At 39.7% G+C, this 20,923-nt stretch overlaps 1 protein-coding gene across 1 annotated transcript in view; it reads right to left on the bottom strand.

The window, feature by feature from the left end:
• The window catches only part of LOC106498871 (sodium/hydrogen exchanger 2-like), a 38,775-nt gene extending 26,500 nt beyond the window's left edge, over positions 1 to 12,275 (bottom strand). The window contains exons 1-6 of the mRNA XM_067304408.1: positions 12,199 to 12,275; positions 8,370 to 8,442; positions 7,859 to 8,060; positions 6,412 to 6,875; positions 5,770 to 6,020; positions 301 to 518 (exon numbers count right to left, since the gene is read on the bottom strand). Coding sequence (XP_067160509.1) covers positions 301 to 518; positions 5,770 to 6,020; positions 6,412 to 6,875; positions 7,859 to 8,060; positions 8,370 to 8,442; positions 12,199 to 12,275 — 1,285 coding nt within the window. The remainder of the gene's footprint in view (positions 1 to 300; positions 519 to 5,769; positions 6,021 to 6,411; positions 6,876 to 7,858; positions 8,061 to 8,369; positions 8,443 to 12,198) is intronic.
• Positions 12,276 to 20,923: the final 8,648 nt, after the last annotated feature.

Raw genomic sequence — 20,923 nt, 5'->3', positions numbered from 1 at the left:
ACCACTGACCCCAGAAGACAAACCCTCTGCTCTTTAAGATCAAGTAACAATTTATCTCATCAAATATGAAAATGTGGGAAGTCTATCACATTTTCTATGCAAAGAAAGGATAAAATAAGTGGGACAGAGGGTAAGAAAGCAGAAGAAATTATCTCATGAATCAGAGATTGAAAATAAAAGTCATGTTCTGAATTCCAGATGATCAGTACTCTTCAAAGTTCCCCCCAAACCCCACCATTCCCTCACTTAATGAAATCATATATTCCACTCCCACAAATAAAAATCCATCATTTCACCTACCTAGTGCTCTCCAAATGAGACAGAAAATGACAGTGAAGCAAATATATGGCCAGTTCCACTCATGGTTTTCTCCAATGGTGGAAACCCCAAGAAAGATGAAGATGAGCGTATCACTAACACTGCTCCACATCTTCATGAAGTATTTGACTGTGGTGTGAGATTTCAGAGAGATATTGGCCTCCACGTAACGTTTCATGCCCATAGCACAAGCAATGATGCTGAGAAAATGAAAATAAAACAATTAGTTTTTCCACATAAGCACACAAAATTGACACATTGTCCTTAAAAAAAAAAAAAGGCTTCACTGAGTGTCATATGTTTGCAGACATCTCACTGGGTAGTGTCTTGCTTCCAACATCAGTCCATTAATATTGGTAAGACCACTAGGACAATAAGATGCTATAAGATCTGGTGTAGTTTGAGAGCATCCTGAATGCTGCACTACTTCACCCAAGAGAACAAAACTAGCCTAAAGTTGGACAAACTCAAACATTCAGTGTATGTCACACTATATTTCCCAGGCCGGCCGGGGCTGTACTGACATTCTTTGGGCACAGCTAAGAAGCCATCCACTCCAAGCAACCAAAAGACAACAAAATGCTCAAGCAGTAAAAAAATCTTAAGGAACACTCATCAGGCTGCACAATGAGCCAACAAACGGCTTCCAAGAGCACTGCTGTGCTTCTGAGGAAATTAGAGAGTGTCACTACAGTCAGAACATCTTACTTCCTTATGTATATCCAAGGCCACTTCAGAACTGTGTAGCACCAATTAAAACTTCTGCCTTGTAATTTTTCATAGATAATTGGTTCTTCAAGTTACAGGATACATGTGGTTAGCCTAATTCATCAGCTTTTCAAATCAGTACTGTTTCAGTCTAGCAATCTTAGAAGGTCAAAACCATTTAGTGCTCAGAGAGTCAAAGCTCCGGTTTTAACAGCAACATTTTGTTCTAAATGTTGAACTACCAATGACAAAAGGAACTTGTTTCTGAGATCTGATTTCCATTGCTATTTGGTACATATTGCTCTTACACAAAAGGCCTGGCTTCCTTCTAACATAGAATATTGCAAACCCAGCCAAACCCCACTGAATCCTCTAGCATTAAACCAAAGTAGAACTGGTGGGACATCAGGAGACTAGAGAGACTCATGCAAAGGGAAGGCACTGCATAGTTACCCTGGGCATGAGTTTATGGCTCATAAAAGCTCACTCTTCCCCCATGAGGATTCTTAGAGAATCATGATTGCATGGAACCACAGTCCCCCTTGAGACTGGAGTCATTACTATGCCTTTACTTCTCAGTAAGGCTGTCCACATGGGAGTTTTACAGCATTACAAACTCCTACCTCAGGTGACTGCATGGTAACTCTCTTTAAACATTATATCACATGTAGACAAGTCTGTAGAGAGGTAGATCCTCAGCTAGTAGAAGTGAACAGGAGTCTGACACACAGACTTTAAACACCAGCTGCAACCAGGACAGACAGATGGTCCAAACAGATGCAAATAGGTGTCCAGATAGATGTTGGCCTTAGCAGTCCTTTAGTCATACAGTATTCTCTCAGCCAGTAGCTATTCAGAAAATAGCCAGGCAACTACTGCTTTGCAGTGAAAACACCATATTTAAACACAGAATTTCACACAGGAGATTCTTTGCATTATTTGGGTTTTTGTGGAAAAAACAGGGTTGCATCATGGCTCCCAGTGAATAGGACAGTTTGCAAATGGGCAGAGCTGATTATGCATACAGTGGTAGAAGTTTCCTTGTTTAATTACCTTTTTCCTTCCCACCATTTCCTTGTTTTTAATTGGTCATTTTTACAGTCTTTTTTGATTCCTGTTTATTTTCTTTAATACCTCCTATAAGGGAAACCTGTGCCGAGTCTTGATAACTTGACAAAATTTGGGGGTTGGGATTTTTAAAAGTTTGGGTGAGCTTTTACTTTTACTTTGAAACAGCAAGTATCAGCTGTGAAACTTCAGGTAGGAAAGGAAGCTCATACATGCCCCTACATTTTCACTATCAAAATGCAAGGCAGAATTCAAGCTCAAGTGCAGGGGGAATAAAAAACTTTCACTGGAAATTATCAATTGCTCCAGTTAAACAGAACATGTGTACGCCATAGACTAGATGCAATCTGTTGTATACTCACAACACAGTTTGAACAGCTCTCTGTGGAAAGGCAGCAAATACTGTTGTCATTTTTCAGCTCAACCATTGAAACAAACTCATCATGGTCTCCGTGTCTTCACTGCTGAAAGGAGGTCTCACCTAGCTGTGTTTTTGTAACCTGTATAAAACCAAAGACTCCTATTCTCTCCTCAACAACCCTTTATTTCAGTAAGACACAGCTGGCCACTGTGCTGTTGCTCCTAATTTGCACTGTTGTTAATGAAAGCAGAATAAGGGCCATTTTCTTTCTCGCTCATCAGTGAACCATTAACATATCTTCATTGCCATAACTCTGCATATATTATTGGACCAAGACAAAAGTAATGAACAACAGCTATATTAATTTCTGCTCTATTTAAAGCACTAAGAAAATCAGCAATGTTATTATGGGAAATACGTAGTAGATACTTGGTTGGAACAGCAAACAAGAAATAAACAGGAAAAAAATGTTTTGAATAAAGATGCACTTCCACCTTGTATGAGCTACTGATTACTTGGCTTGGCATTCAAACAAAAAACCCCAAAACAAAACAAAAATTTCTATTTTTTTCATCTCTAAAATAATTATTTGTTTTTCCTCATTCCCAGAAAAAAAAAAAAAAACTTATTTGGAGGAGAAAGTCCCTTCAAAGAGGGACACTGACACTAGGACAAGGAAAAAATTCAAACACTAAAAAACATTTGCATACAGAGCTGTTCAGCAGATTGGGCTGCACTCCCAAATTTTTTTGGTCTATACAAAATTGATTTTTTTTGGCAATTAAATTATTTTCTAAAGAAAGAAACTGCCCAGATCTGCTTCTTATAATGCATTATCCCCTGGTCACAAATGAATGAATTGTTTGAAATCAAGATATATAAAAAGGCATTTGGATCTGGCAACTTTAAGACCAGTAGTGCAGGAATCAGCTGCCTTTGCAACTGTTTTGCTTGAGAAACAATACATTATTCAAAAGAATATGGGTTCCTTAATGGGTACAGTAGATTATGATTGATAGAAGGAGACACCATTAGGATTGAATGTTTTCTTTTCCTTGATGATTATGTAGCATATTTATTTCACTATTCTGTATTATGATCCTATAAATAGATTTATCTTACCTATTCCCAGAGCTAAAATTGTTTTCAGTAATTCTAAAATATTGTTCATATTAACCACCCGAGGAAACAAAATCTGCAAGATATAACAATAGTTTATATCCAAAGAAGTAGCATTATTTTTAAAATAGATCTCCCAGATAATCCTGGGTCTAGCTGGTATTTGACCATTTAATTTTTCATTTTCTTCATTATTATCAGATTTACAGTCATTTACACTGTGGCTATCAATGGAGTCTAAGTGAACTTTATAGTCTTTAGGGGAATATTAAGTGCTGTTAGTTCTGTGATCCTCAGCACTATCTGACTTATTTTAGGTAGGAGAACCAAGTGCAACAGATATCAGCCCACAGAAATCAGAAGGACTGAACCACTCATGCTGTGGTTTTTTTTTAATCCGTCTCTTTTTTCCAAGGTAAGATTTCTTTGACCTTTAGGATTATTAGATCTACTTTTCTAGATTAAATTAATTGTTCTGCAGGCAAAATTCACATTGAGTTGAGCACAAATATCTGTCTTAAATTTGAAGGATCTGACCCATAATTTTTCATCTTGTTGAAAGACCTATCCAGCAAAATAGAAATAAATAAAATATATTGTCTATAAATTACAATTTGCAAAAGACTGAATTGACAGAATACAAATGGTTTCTCTTCACTGACCCTAAAAATTACGCGGGAATACATGACATGGTATCTGATACTGTGTGGGACCCAGCCCTATGACACAGTCAGTTCTTGTCTGTACTGTACTGTGTTTCTATGCCATACTGGTACAAGAGCTTCACAAAGAAAATCCGTCAGTACTCTAAAGCATTTGTTAGATTGGAAGAATGTATAGAACTCCCTGTGCTGCAATAAACTGCTAGCAGTCCTGTGCATACTGGTATTATGAAGCCTGGTTTCCTACAGCTGTGTGTCTTCTAGCTGATAGATTTTGGGATCTGAGCGATCTTAGGCATGACTGCCTCTTCTCCCAAGAGGCAGGATTTATGCTAGCAAGCTCAGGTATGGATTCTCTGGTGTCTAATAGCAAGTCAGCACACTTTGCATATTTCCCCTCTGTCAGAGGGACACTTCTGCCCACCATCCATTTGCATAAAATCATGCAAGCATTTAGTACCTTTGAAACTGTGACCTCTAACAAATTTGGCTGAAATTGGTCAGCAGATTCAAATGTCACTGGAGATAGAGGGGTGATGAACAGACACATGCACACTGAGAACATAAAAACTCAACAGGCTTACTTAGGAAACCAGACAAACACATGATTTGAAGTTGTCTAAACCTCTTTTGACAGTAAGTCAGAATCTCCAAGATAAATCTCTAAAGCAAATGTTTTGATTAGACCTCCTCATTCCCAAACAGAGGGAATATTTTCAGGCTTCACCTTTGTACGGGATAAACAACTACCTCTCCATCACTTACTTGGTTCTATCATAGTACGTTCTGCCTCAGCATGCCTTTGAGGCCATCACCCTCAAACTAACTGGTAGGACAGACAAATCAGGATGATGTTAGAACAGACTTGCTATATGCACAGACCATATCCAGACTTTGCTGAGGTCCACAGAATTTGATCAATTGCTCCTTGCAGCTTTTCAAATGCTCATTTTGACTGGGCCTAACAAGGAAAATAACAAAATATGCCTGGAAACCTCTTCTGGCCCTGCCAAAATCCAGTAGAAACCTCACTGTTTGAACTTTCAGGGTTTCCAAGCAAAAAAAAAAAAAAAAAAAAAAAGTGACACTCATAAAACATCCCACAATAACCTGAATAAACCAAAGAGACATTTGAAGCTTGAAGCACTAGTCATCAGGATGGCTTATGATCTGCAGTTTTAGAACGCCCATGTTTACTCCTTCAGTGTTTGTTTGAAGTCAAGTCCTTTAGCTTTCCCAATCATGAAGCTAGATGCTATTTCCAGAATGGTACTGGGGCCATTTCTTTGAGGTTTTCAGATCCACAGAACATTTGTGTGTAGTTGAAGAGTACCTATTGCCACCGACATGCAATTGTGTGACGTGTGGAATGAGGTTACATCCCTCAGCTATTTCAAAGGCTTTTAAACTTTCTGTTAACTCTCATATAAAGATTTCCAACTAAGCAAACTTGATTACTGTTCTGACTGATACTTTTCAGCAAATATAGCCAGAGAGCTTTCCTTGGCAAATGAGATTCATAGACATACTTACGCCACAATACCAGAAAGGTGAAACATTTCTGCAGTGAGATAGCAAAGATAACTGTACAGGAAGACAAAGAGCGGTTCAATTACACGGATATTCTTGGTAAATCGTGTGGTAAAGGCAGCAATCATCCCAAAAGTAAGACCTACTAAAAATCCTCCTATGCCAACCACAAAGAATTTTCCAACTCCAGCAAAAACATCCACAGTTTTGATGGCTGGCATTTCACAGAAAGATCTAAACAGCTTGTAGAGTACCTGGATGAAAAATGAAAGAGAAAGAGGAAAAACAGCCATTAACGAGGCATTTACCAGGCATGACCACACATATCAGTAATGTTAAAATATGCTGCTGGCATTTCTGTGAGTTCAGAAGTCTGTATTCTTCTCTGGAGAGTAGATGCCTAGCAGGTGAGTGCTGTAGCACTCAAACACATTTTTATCTCCGGACTTATGTGCCAGATCCTCAGCTCTATTGAAATTGAAGACAGTTGTTCAACTGTTTTTCAGGGCCTGAGGCCAGATACCTGGCTGAGGAGCCCTCTGCTAGAAGAGGCCCTTTCCTTCTGCAGATTTCAGGTCCCACCTCTCAACACGAGACAATCCTTCCTCTGGACACTAAACACTGAAAATAAAAGCTAGTCCTTACCACTGTCACTGCATCATTCAGGAGCGATTCACCAAAGACCAAAATGCGTAGCTTTTCATTGACGTGTATCTCTTCAAACACAGCTAACACTGCTACAGGATCCACAGCAGCTATCAGACTGCCAAACAAGAGGTTATGGAGCAATGACACATCCTGCAGGTGGAAAGATTCCACTTGGCAGATCCCATACAGTGAAAAGCCAATCCCAAACACGTTCCATATTGTTCCCACAACTGCATACAGGAGAATAGTGCCAATGTTCTCGAAAAAGGGACGGCTGGGCATGAAGTATCCTGCATCGAGGACAATAGGTGGCAGCAGATAGAGGAAAAAGATATCACTGTCCATAACAGGTGGTGATTTGTTATTTAAGCCATAGATGATTCCACCCATAATGAGTCCTACAAATACCAGTAAACAGCTTTCTGGAACAACAGAAGGCAGCTTGTTATAGAGATGAAACCCTGAAAACAGATCAAGAGAAATATTTCTTATTATCTCATCATCCCAAACTGGCTAAACAATTTCAGCTCCTCATTTGGATAAGGAAACTTTCCACGCTATGACGTTCAGAAGGTTGCATTTTGGTATAAAAGTAATAAAGTAATAATAATAAATTATTATTATTTTAAATTTATTATTACAATAAAGTAATGATAATAGCAATAATAATAAATATATAATAGTAATTTTATGTGTGCATAATTAAGGTAAAGTTACCCAGTAAGAAATTGACTAGAAAATCTTAAAGTTTACTGACAACAGCAAACTTTTTAAAATTACCATTGATTCAGACCTCAGTTCATTGCAACATAAGGTTAAAAATACATTTTATTTGACCTATGGAAATTTTACAGCAGCTAAAAATATTCTGTCAAGGGCATGGTGGCCACTCACAATTCATATTAGTATTACATAAATATATACATTTGTAGAGCTAAAGTCTGAGAGAAAAATTCACCAAAAGAATTCTCCTTCTTCTCCTGGAAGCCCCAGTAGTTTTTGCTACTAATTTCAACAGGATGTGCAGATATAAACTTCTATATGGCAAATCATTTCCAACCTAGAAAGTAACTGGACAGGAGTTTTCTTCCCTGTGCGCAGCATATCTGACATACAGTACGTGTGCGTTTAGGAGGTGGCATGTTACCTCAGACTCTGAGGTCACCTATTTGGCTGGCATGCCAGACAGCTTTGAACTGTAAAGACAAAACTCTGCTTGTCCTTTTCTTTCTGGTCCCGCTAGCAGAGAGTATTTTAGGAAAGGACTCCTCTTCCCAGCCCCACTCCTTTCCACAGTTCCTGGGATTTTGCAGAACAAGCAAAAGAGGAGCTGCCTTTCCCTATACCATTTTGGGGAACTGGTGAAGCAAAGGCTGCCCTTATTCCCATTGTCCCCATGGAGAACCTTGTCCTCCTCACCTTCTCAAGATTTTTGGTGCCTTACCTATTTTGGCCAAGGATGCAAGCATGATCCAGAGCGTGATTTCAAAGGGGACTTGGACATGCTGGTAATCCAGGGAGAAAAATGCATGCTCCAAGGATTCATTCCCCTGGGCTTCCTCAGCAGCCCAGCTGGTGTTCTCCCGGAGAACATCTTCCTCTAGCGACTGCGGCTGGGAGCCTTGGAGTGCTCTGGCCCTGGCAGCCTGGAGGAAGAACGTGAGCAAGGGCCCGACTAGGCAAGTGGCTGCAGCCTTGCATCCCAGGCTCTGCCTCGCCATTCGCCCGGGAAGCTGTCCGCTCTGGGGAATGTGCTGCTGGCTGCTCCCCAGCGTGTGACTCCTGCTTCTGCGTGCAGTGGCTGCGACGCGCTGCTGGCTACAGCACCCTGCAGAGTACAGTTTGCCCTGGTTGTGTGGCTCGCTGCAAAAATAGAAGCGACTGTTCAGCCTCGCGATGACTCTCCTCCCTAGTCCATTAGTTTCCAGCTTGGAAACCCTCCTGGAAAGTCTCACCCTTTTGGTATCAGGTGCCCAAATAGGCAAAGGCTTCTCTTCAGAGCTTTCCTCGAAGAAATGTCTCACGAACCTGTGGTCCGAGTACATACATAGGCATGTCTGAGAGAAAGAGAAGTCAGATTTTAGTCCTGAATCTTAAAATTTTTGGCTACCAGTCTTTCAGATACCCTACCTGCAAGAAAAATAAACTTAACGTCTGCTGTGGCAGCCAGGCCTTGATGGAACAGGTCCCACATCAAACAGCTCCATCCAGAAGTGGACCAACCTTACTGTGGATCTATTGGACTTCTCATCTGTAATCCAATCCCTACAGAGAGGATACACGGCAGCAATGTTACTGATAATCACATTTTCCACTTGGGAAGTCAAGCAAGGGAACCAGCTTTCTTATGCTAAATACAAAACCACAGTGTTGTGCTGGAGGAAGGTCTCACATGCTGGAGCAATAAATTTCAATAATTGCGTAAAACTTCTTTCTGCCTTAAGAGCTAACAGGAAAAATTAAATCTATTCTTCTCTCTTCACTGCTTGAAAAGAGCCCCCAAAAGCCAAGAGAAGGAGTGAACTTGCTTACAAAAGTTTGACAGACAGGCAAATAAAAGGATAGCAAGATAGGTAATAGCAAAATCTATCAGAAACCTCTGACGAGGAATGGTTTCTGATTATGTCACAGGATGCAAAACCTTTTGGTCTTAGGGATTCTTTAAAGTCTCCAAACAGCAACTTTTACATAAACCTGAAAGTTTGTTTTGGGAAACAGAGTTATTCATAACACTGTTAGATGTATTAATAATACAGAGAACAAAACATATTGGGCAAATTTCTCCATTATGGAGTTTCATTTGAGTCAATGATGCTTCACCAGGGATGAATTCAGTCCAAAGAACATATGTAATTAAAATACAGACGCCCTAGGCTGCTGCTGGACTAATCAATGGCCTATTTTTTTCTCTTCAGCTGGCTAAATGACACCAAAGTTGAGCTGCCAATAACATGCTGGTGACCCATTTTTCTCCTATAAAGTCAAAGACCAACATATCCTGCATTTGTCAACATCAGATGAGCTCCTTGTTTCTGATCTCACTTGTAAAGAGGAGGATGACAAAAAATCTTGGGAGATGGGAGAGATGCAGTGATACATTCTAAGGGTTTTCTTGGTAATTTACCACAGTTAATTTGATTTTATAACATGCCTTTACCAGACTTGCTTACTTTAAAACACAGAAACATTCCTCCAGCTAGAACCGTCTTCTAGCAATCTAAGTTTCTGTTTTCAATAATTCAGTTCCATAGAGTTTGTGATATGGGAAGAGAAGAAGAAGGGAGGTTATCGGATCCCTTGTTACTTTGAAAGAATGGAGTTTAGGTGTATACGTACTGTTCCCTTCAATACGAAGCAGAAAGCTTCTCAGCAGGAATTTGTGAAGTGATATAAGCAGAAGCTGTGCAGTGACAAGGGTACAGAGAGAGAAAAGTTTTAGGAAACAGGTTAAAAACCTGGTTTCAGTGGAATTCCTTGTTCAGTGTCAGAGGAAAGTGATGCTGTGAAGATTTACCACTATCACATCAGAAAAGTTATTCTCTTTCTTGAATTGTCAACCAGGTAACAAGGTATCAGTTACAAACACGCTGACAGCTGGATGGCTTTCACTAGCAGCTGTTGTGGATCTCCCTATCTTCTTTCTTCACTTCACAAAGTGTGCTTTTATACGGAGAAAACCATTGAAGAAGTTCAGAGTGCATTGTCTGCTGCCTGGAGAAGACAATGCTCTTAGAAGCTTCCTGTGGTGCCTGGAAAACTGTAGGATCAGAAAAAGGGAAATCATGCTAGAAGAGAGGTTTCTTCTCCTGATGAATTCTATGGATGGGTAAACTGAGGCAGAGATGACAAAAGATGTACAGTACCTTGGTGTCAAAACTAAGGATAGTGGAAGCAGTTTTGAGCCTGGGCTTGCATGCAAAGCCATCACATCACTTCTTCTTTCAGCTGAAATACTTGGTGTTGAACTCAGGATTTAGAAAATCTGTTTCATTTTGGTGTCAGGGAAAAAGTTTTGCTAACCTTGGCTTCTCCCCTCTCCGCAAAAGACCAATCCATTTCGAATTTTACTATTCTTGGGGGGGGGGGGGGGAGAGGGAAAAAGTTAATTTTCACTTACATTCAGCTTAAGCCAAAAATGAAGTGTTTGGACCTTGGAGGGAGAAAAGACTTGCAGAGTGGAGCTCAGTAGTGCTTTCTGCAAAACGCTTTTGTGTGTTGAATCAACACCCTTTTGATCAGTGGAAACAGAAAAAACAGCAACAACAAAAATAGAGTAGGAGAGTATCAGAGGAAGGTCAAAGGAGAGGATAACATTAAAATATGCTCCATTTTTTCTAATAGAGCCAATTTATAAAGTCAGGTCCTTAAGGAGTAAGCAAAAATTACAGGCGAAGTGGCAACACATGCATGCACCATCATTCTAAAGAAAAGGTTATAAAATATTAACAGTAACAGATGGAAAAGAGTTCAAGCCAGTATTCTGTGTGGAGTTTTCAGTGAATCTGTTTCTCCTGTATTCTTCTTTGTTCCTCTCTGTAATGACGGCTGCAATCCTGCAACAAGCTCCATGCTGATGGAACAACAGATTCATATTCCTATTAACTCATACTCAAACGAGTGCAGCATTGAAGCTTCTCTGTGCAAACTGGATTTCATCCTGCAAAGATTCAAGCATGTGCTTAAAAGCTCCATCATCCTTCTCAATCCAATTACTGGCTTGCTGTGCCTATATCTGTACAAGGATAATGAAAAGCTCTTTGAAAGTATTTTGGATGTATTCTTTTTGTTACAGTGAGAATTTTCTAATTTGCTCTTAGTATTTTAAGAACACTCATTTTTATGTTAGGAATTGTTTTACCCTGATGTTCTGTATAAATTGGCCTGCCATTTCCCTCAAGAAATTTCTTACATGTAACATTTTTCATTATATACTAGTTATAAATAAAACAAAAGATGAAGTAAAGACAGTGTTTTTCAAATTCTACAATACTTTTTCTTCCTCCTGTAATGGCTACTGATGCTATTGAACCACTTTTTAATGAAAGTACCATTTGATCATATGTTTATTGACATGCTTTCATTTTTTCTAATGCAATGTGCTTTCCCACATTTATAGGTCTCAGGACTAGATTCTGAGCCCCATAATTGCATTGACTGGTATCTCGTTTCTGTTAAAATGAACAGGATTCTGAGCTGAACAAAGTATTGTGTAATATGGTAACAGTGATCAGAATCCAGGCTCCTGTAATGAAAATGTTATGTCAATCATTTTAATTGTTGCTATTATACTCCTTAATTCATGTCAACAAATTATTTTTCTTTACACCCTTTCAGAGTGGAAAGATGTGAAATCTCTCTTCTCTTAGCTTGACTTGCAGTTGCTTCTGAGTACACTATAACTCATGCCTCCTAATTTTTACTATGAATGCATGCATCATTTAAAGAAAAATAAATATTGTAAATTAAATCCTATAATTTCCATCATCTATGGAAATTCATATATTAACTACTGAAATTTATGAGAGAGAGAACTTTGAACAAGCAGATGCCTTATACAGGGGGGAAGAAAAATAATTTGTGATATATCTTTCAGTTATGGTACCGCAAAGACTTTCCAAGTTATTTGGGCCTCAATTCAGCAAATCATTTAAACATTTACTTAACTGTGAGTATATGAAGTTTCACACCTTATAGTTAACAACATGGGAAAATCCTGTGTTGAATTGTGGCCAAACAGAAATGCTCAGCACAGGGAATTGCATATTACAATCTCAAGAACTTTACCAAAGTCCACCTTCAAACTCATCAGATTGCTTGCTCTCACGATTGCGTCCAAAACGTATTTCAGCATTTCCCACCATTGCGAGTGCTGCTACTTCCCAGTCTTCACAGTGCAATTCAAGTAATCCAAGCTGAAATCTTTCCTCTTTCATAAGCTTTTGGGTTTTACCCTTTTACAGAGTTTGTACCAAGAAAACCCCCTTTTCCTGAAAAAGACATACATCAGCCTTTGATTACGTGAAGCAGTTATTTGGAGAGCGCAAAATCTTAGGGCCACAAAGATGATGAAGGGACTGGAACACCTCTCATATGAGAGGAAGCTGAGAGCGCCAGGACAGTTTAGCCTGGAGAAGAGAAGGCTCAGGGGGGATCTTATTAATGCGTATAAATATCTGATGGAAGGGTGTAAAGAAGACAGGGCCAGACTTCTCAGTGGCGCCAGTGACCGGACGAGGGGCAACGGGCACAGACTGAAACACAGGAAATGCCACTCGAACATAGGCAAACGCTTCTTTACCGTGAGGTTGGCTGAACACTGGAACAGCTTGCCCCAAGAGGCAGTGGAGTCTCCATCCTTGGAGATATTGAAAACAAAACTGGATATGGCCCTGGGGCAACCTGCTCTAGTTGACCCTGCTTTGAGCAGGTGGGTTGGACCAGATGACCCCCTGAGGTCCCTCCCCACCCCAGCTATTCTGTGGTAGTATACTACCCTAAATGCAACAGAGTTTTTTCTCTTTACAAAGCAACTTCCTTAACTGCATCTGTGAGGTCCACTTGAGAAGATAATTTATGCATGGGATTTCCCTTTATGTGCTTTCCTCTCCATAGGGGCTGCTGGCACAGAGCATCTGCATTAGCATGCTTGTCTGGTGGCCAGTCATCTACAGAATCCCAGTAAACTGCAGAAATCAAGGGCCATATGCTACCAGCAGGGGCAAGTCTGTCTTCGCCCACAGTAGCTTCACCTGTGGTTTTATGATCTGTTGCAAGAATAAGATGTTCAAATAAGTACTTGTGGTGTTTACTAACATCAGAAAGGCCTAAGGCTTCTTTTCTATCTGCGAGTCTCATCTCTTAAGCCTTGAGACTATTCTGGGACCAAATGCTATTTGGCTGTCATTTCCATTCACACGGATGTAGGAAATGCCCATTTTAGCTCTTGCAGAAGTGGTGTCACAGGTTCATTTGGGGGTAATGCAAAATGTTAGATGTTGCAAAAGATTACAGTTCTTTGCTGTTTTACTTCAGACCTTATTTTCCCTCTCTCTTCAAAACCACATTTTTTATGAAAGAGAGCAGAAACAGATTTCCTGATTAACACCAAGAAATTTGGAAAGCGTCACATGATGAGAGTGCAATGTTGCCAGAGAATATTTAAACTCAGAGACATTCCGTCCACTCTCAGTAGCTTTTGTCTTTTTCTTAAAAGTTTTCCTTCTGAATGTGTATAGTGTCCTAAACAAGGAACTTGATTTTGAAAAAATCACTCACACTTGTTAAGTGTCAAACAGTATCTTTGCAGTTTCTGTAGGACCTCTGTGAGGCACTGCAAATGCTTTTCTGCACTCCTCGTTATTAGTACATCATCTAAAAAACAGGCAACACCATCTACCCCCTGCGGTCGCTGAGCCCTGCCTGCCTGGAGCGCAGCAGGCACGCTCTCCACCCCACTGGGTAATCTTTTAGACCTAAATAGCCCTTCTGTGCCTTCTCCCCAGAAAGGATTTTGGCTCTGACTTTGACACCACTTCCGGTAGAGCCGAGCCAAGTCTAGTTTCGTAAATCTCCCACTCTTCAGAAATCACGGATAGATCTAATCTCTTATTTACATCCATTTCCAATTTGTTTTTGACTTTTACACTGACACTACAGGCATGATAGAGCAATTGATTTTTCATCTCATATAGTTCTCAGAAGCGGAACGATTTCTGCATCTTTCCCCCCAGGGAGCGGTTGCTTTCTGACGATGCATGGTCCCAGAAGTAATTTGGTGGATGACCCCCGTGTGCACCCGTGGCCTCCTCTCAGCAAACCCTTTGGTGAGCTCTGGTGAACTTGGCCTGGCAGCACTGCGGCTCAGCTTACCCCAAATTTGCCCCTGAATATTTTTGAAGAAAAATCTGGCTGAGGCAGAGCCCTTATTAGTGTGAAACATTTATAATAGGAACATGCCTCTATGCAGTCTGTTTAGGGATCGCCTGGATTATGTTTTAGCTTTATCACCTTTTTTAACCTGTCTGCAGGTGGTGGTGGTGGTGGGGAGGTTGCAAGTAGACCTGTTTTCAGTTTCTCCTGAAAAACTTTCCTTTTTGCACAAAACAGCCAACCACTTCAGTTCAAAGTGTTCTGCTCCAAAACTAAACAAATATCCAGGAGCCTCTCCAGAAAAGCTAAATCAGGATGATAATTTTTTCCCTCCCCCCAACAAAAATTCAGATATACTTCCTCATTCAAGGTGGTTTTCAATTGTAACTGATATAGTTCTGTTACAAAAGCTGCAATAGACACATAGTAAATCTCCTTAAAAAGTTGCTCTTGTACACCATCTAATCAGCCTCTTGTGAAAAAGATAATAAATATATTAACTAAATATTAATGGTATTAATATTTGATAAGCTATGCAAATATGATTCTTCCCACTAATATCACAAAATGGTCATTTGTTTACATGCATTTTCTAAAGTACTTGCAGAAAAATGCCATCCCCATTTACGAAAAATCTTTTTTTCCCCCATGAAAAAGGAAACTGTTCATATTTTCACATATAACCATCTTATTTTTCCTTTTCTTTAACCTCTGCTTGTTGCTTGCATTTCCCATTATATTTTAATATGCACAGCAAAGTCTGTGCATAAAATATTGATCTTATTTTGCTGAAGCAGGGACAGAAGAGTACTTAATTTTCATATACACACAAGTCTGTGAGCACACACAAAATACATAAAGCAGACAGGCAATTTAGCAAGAAGATTTAATCGGAACTGAAATTAAGACCAAGCCCCTGATCACACTTCCCTTCCTGGGAAAGATCACACTAGCAGTTTTTCTGGAAAGCAGGAATAGAAAAGCCCTTAAAATTTAAAGTCACAACACAGATTTTTCTCTAGTATATCATACACCCCAAGATTATTGAGAAACTAACTTTGCATTGCAGTGCGCTAGCTGAGCTGATCTACTGCTTAACTCACGTGCACCCTATGGAGCTAAAAGAAGAACACATATTTACAAAAGTGGCTTCAGAAGTCTAATTTTAAGGAGAATTTGAACAAAACTCCATCAAGCGAGTTCCATATTAAGAAGAAATGAGTACAGAAGAATAAATTTAAATGATAAAGACATCTGAATGCAAACACCTTCTCATGATCAAGAAGCTGCAGAGAATGCATACAATTCTAGCTGCAAACCTTGTGCTTCATTTCTTAATATTTAACTAACTTGAAATATTCAGATTTATCACTGATAATTTTACCTTGCCTAAATGGAGAGTCCAACAGATGGTCCCCCCCCATAGCAGCATTAAGATGATCCAAACCAGAATGACTTACATACTTCCACGTATTCTCCTTGCCTAGCACCCATTCTTTTTCCATATGGCTATAAATCTGCTATCATTGCAAACACACTAGTCTGGGTATGCTCCCCTCTAAGCGGCATTCAGACAGCAGACTTTCAAACTGACTGAATTACAACTTTACATTTAACAACTGCCTAATTAACATGGTCTTAAAGAACTCCTTTAGGGCAATTACAGGCTGAGTACACTTTAATCATTTTGGCACTGACTTCTGTTTGGATTGTACCTTTGTCAATAACAGCTTGAGCACTTTGAGCAATTGCTTAAATGACTTGTAAACTAAATGGCCTCTAATATTTTTTCTTCATCATTGTAACTAGAGAAGCCTGTGACCGTGGCCTCAGTAAAACAACAAATGCTTGGCCTTTTTGGTAACCTAAAAACATTTTTTCTGATTTACACTCCAAAATTTTAATTCCCTGAGACACATCTAAGAATTCACACAACTGCAAGTAAGATTTATATTCAAGTGATGGTATTTGATTTCTTCCATTAAGTATTTTTGCTACTCGTTACTTTTTAGGTGATCAAATTAGACAAAAGCCCTTAAATTTGTGGGAAAAAAATACTCCAGTTGACATCTAATAGGATTGGAGTCTGTTTGGTAACAATTTCTGTTTGATCCAGTCAAAAATTAATTATGATTTTACATAGGAATTTACTTTTGATATTTTTATGAGACACCCCCCCAAACAGCAACAAATAAATATTTCTTTACTATCATTTAAATCTTGTTTATCACATTGGACGATAGCCTATTGATCCAGGAAGCTATCTTTCCGAGTAACAGTGTTAATGTACAGTGGATCAGTCTAGGAGACCCAGAGGCTAAGTCCAGTTGAAGGAAGCACAGTCCCCATGAATCAACAATGATAAGAAAGTTGTGCCTCAGCAATCAACAGCCCAAACCAAGGATCCTTCAAACCCTCCTTGTGAGAGCACAGCCTAAGACTTCTTCTGCTCTCACCTGGAGGTTCACGTATGACAAGACTGGACTGTATCTCCTGGTGGTAGGAACAAACTCCTACAGGACCTTTTCCTAGTAGGATGAGCGCATGTCATGCCCATGGGTCACAGCTATGGGTCGCGCACAGCAGTCTCCATCCTTTCTGCAGCTGCCGTCTGGCTGCTGCAGGGATATTCGGCTCTTCCTCTCCCTCGCTATTCTTGCTGCTTTCCCTTATATGCATGCACATGCTCAGCTGTGGAGGAGGATGGAAGAAAATCTTCTAACTCGCTCACCATCTTCTGCCAGTTTACTCAATTCTTCCTGTTCTCTGACCGATCTGCTAGTCACCTACCAGGAAAATAGGCAAGTCTGGACAAACCAAACACTGAATATGACTGTCGTCATGATGCACAGTCAGGTTAGTTTTGTAATCACAGAATAAAACAAGAGCCAAAGAGGAAAATGAACCCTGGAAATCAGTTTAAGTGATTACAACAGGCATACTGCAGTGTTACCTGCACTAAAACTCATGATTATAAATGTTATGTAATAAAACTGCAGTAGATCCAAGAACATATAGTTAATTTTTCATCTCAGACAAAGATGTGGAGCATATTATGCCTCTGGAAGATTGTGTATTTAGTAGTGATAACATTGGTATTTTAATTCTGGGATTTCAACTCAGTTTGGATAAATATCCAGAAACGTATTTTACATGCTTTTCTATTTACAACCAGCTTTACCACAGAGCACTTCTGAAAGAGAACTCCCTTCAACTGGTTCAGAAGCAGAGCAAAGATCAAGATAATCAAACCCAATTCTTTTTCCACCTCCCTCTTCCACAAAAGATTGCATTAAGCAAAACCTCAGAACTCAGAACAAAAGGGGAAATGCTACACAAAGCTAATGACCTTAGAGCTTTACAGGTGGCCCCCACTCAATCACTTGGACTCCCCAAAACACTATCAAGGGAGCCAATTCACCACTTTTCCACTGTGTGACACTGAAATAGCATCTCATGGCAGCTGCAAAACACTACTGATCTTACCCTGGCACAACACCACCAGTTGCCTTTGCTAACAGACGCTCCCTGTACCACTCATGCACTTGAGCGATGGGCCCAAGGTAATGCTGTAAGCAACGTGGCCCTGATATAAAAAGGCAAATATTGCCCTTTTGGAGAGAATTGCGTCTGTTGCCCCCCAGTGCTTCAAAGCACTCACTATTTCTCTTAAAATGCAGTTACGATAGCTGGAGCTGTGTTCAATCCCCATCTATCAACACACTGACTGCTACGCTGCTCCTTCCGGACACCCATACGGCACAGTGTGTTGCAGTGCACTCCGAGGGGGGCTGGCGATGCGCTACTGGGAGAAGTATACTTTTTCTTGAGTCCTTTATCTGCTGACTGTAGCCTTCAATTTCTTTCTGTAGAATAAACATCAGCTGATGGCTACTTCCTAGCAGGTATTTGTTATATAAAAATATTCAGTAGATCTGTCTGAAAGCCATGTTAATGCAATGGCATTGCCTGTGAGCAGTAATCCATACTTTATATGTTTGGTACTGAGTTTGAGAGGTGAATGGTTAGAAAAGGGAAATGGTGTTGTGTCAGCTCTCTGAGCATTCAGACCTAACCAGCACAAACATTCAGGCGTATGATTTTAAAGTTTAACTTGCATAATTTTTCCATATGTAGCATTAAAGTTTTCACTTTCTGTTCCAGAAAAAGTTGGTTAATTCAGCTAACAGGAAAGAGGAATAAGAATGAACAAAATCTGTTCATTTAAAACTTCAAGACAACGTTTTTTGGAAATTAGTTTGCAGTTATGTTCCCAGTTCCAGTAAGTTCACAGATTTTATTCATTTAAAACAAGGTAGAGTCTACCTTAATAGAGTTTATGTACACAGAAAGGGTGAGGGTGGGTGCAAGTCTGGGTTTCTTTTGCTCTACTTTTTCTGCATGAGAAAGAATTCAGGGTATTTCCATAAAGAAAGATTATGTCAGGATAAATGAGCAATTACAACGAAGTACGACACTGCATGAAGCACAGAACAAAACAGAGAGCATTTGCCAGGCTCAGAAGAGACTAAGAGCATACTCATCTTACCAGGCATTATCAGTACACGGTTGGGAAACCATTTGTGAGCTGCCTGTCTTGAGCCCTGTCTCCCTTACTGTTCATCATGGCTGAGCAACTGTAACTGGTTAACCTGCCAAAACTCAGTTACACGTGAAGGCCAAGAGAAAGCAACATAAAAAGTAAGAGTCAGATACTCCTTTGTATCTACATTGGTCACCATTTAAGAATGTGGCATCATACCCACAGTTCTACCCTTAAGCCAATGGAATTTAATAACATCAAATGCATAATTATGTAAAACTTTTCATCTGATGCTCTCAAAGTATATGCTCAGCACTTTGTTAACTTTTGTTAGTAAGTAGATAATTGTTACAACATCAAATTTATAGGTATGAGCAAATGGGCAAAGCAATTGAACAAATCGGTAAGGATTATAGTATGTCTTACAAATGTGGCAATGGAAAGCAGAAGTGTGCAGTGACCATAGATGAGGAATGAGACAAAAAATAGCAACACAGGATATTAAGAAATTACATTATTGCACAAAACAAGAAGTTTTTCAAGCAGGAGCTTTAAGGCTACCTAAAAAGTAAGTCAGAGCGTACATGTCAGTGATATTCTAAGAGTGTATTTCTACAATATGGAGTCATTTACCGGTAAATCTTACGATGCAAAGTGTATTTGCTACCCTTCTGTAGTATAACCAATAACCCTGTGAGACAGCTCAACTACCCTATTTTCTAAATGTGCTCAGAGGAACAAGTGAAAGCAGTCATTTTCCATGACTTTATTATTCAGAAATAAAATAGAGCATGTAAAATAAAGCACTGAACACTATTCATGAGGAACTCCAAACATATACTGTCCCTTAAAACTTGTGAAATCTATACAGGACATGTTACATCTAGTTACTGTAGGATCAGATTTTATAGAAAAGCCTGATACAAAAGCATGACAAGGGAATAAGAGCCGTACCATGTTGGTTAACATAAACTGAGGAACTTCATCTTTGGTGAATAGAAGTTCCCATTCACAGTTAGGCTAGTATTTCCTGGCTTGTGTAAACAGCAGAGGGAAATTAAAGTTAGCAGTCCTTTTTGTGGTTAATTCAACTGCAGTAAAACTATCAAAATACACACATAAGTCAGCTTTTGCTAACTTGCCACCACTGCTGACTGATGGATCAAACAGAGTTCACAGAGTGCAGTTCAGGATGCCATATTTCAATTTTACATAACTGGAGCTGTATTTAAGAAAGATGCTGTTTCCACTTACCCTCATGGAGAAGAAGCATTTATATGAAATGGAGAAGAACTCCTGCAAGTCTTACTTATTGCTTCTTCTGTGGTTGGTTGCAAAGACACAGCTCCTCTGACCTACAGTTACAATTCACTGGGTGAAATTTCTGAGATCCTTGGTCACCTGCCATTCAGCACCTAAAAAATATCAATAAATAAAGCTGCAGGAAACTGGCAAGATGATGCTTCCTAGAAGCGGCAACTGAAAAAGATTGTAACAAGAGCCCCATATTTTCTCCCTGAAAGAGAACCCTAAGCAAATATCCCAAAGCAAAATAATGTCCTGGTAGATGGTGTCATAAAAAGAGCTCCAGAACTCCATTTGGTGGGAGTTACAGTGATTCAGCTTTGGACAGCCCTGTTGCCGATTCATGCACCAATCCATCCTTGGCTTGCTCAGATGGCCTCAAATATTCCTCCAGTCTTTTTGTTGTTGCTTTTTTGAATCAGGCTTCTATTGCTGTAAGAGATCCCACTCCTTACGAAGAAATGCTCAGCAACACTAGAAGATCAACACATACAGGCTGAACTGGATGAAAGGGTGAAAGCCTTCCGCAGAGCAAAGCCCTCAGGGAAAACACCAGCTGAAGGCGAAGACCTCTACTTTTTATTTTTTTTTATTATTATTATTTTTTTTAATCAAAGGGATAATATCTGCAATTCCTAAGTGGGATAGTATGACAGAGGGAAAGTATCATGAAGGAAGGTCTTATTCCTCTTAGGATTCATAGGTCAGTACTAAATACATTTATATCTACTTAGAAGCCTGCAGGTAGTCAGGACAGCGTGTGGTACTGGTAGAATATGTTAGCAGCTGCAC

This window comes from Apteryx mantelli, chromosome 13 (genome assembly GCF_036417845.1).
Source record: "Apteryx mantelli isolate bAptMan1 chromosome 13, bAptMan1.hap1, whole genome shotgun sequence".
Classification (NCBI taxonomy): Eukaryota; Metazoa; Chordata; class Aves; order Apterygiformes; family Apterygidae; genus Apteryx; species Apteryx mantelli.
The sequence above is the reverse complement of the archived record's forward strand: the minus strand, read 5'-3'. Positions and strand labels throughout refer to the sequence as shown.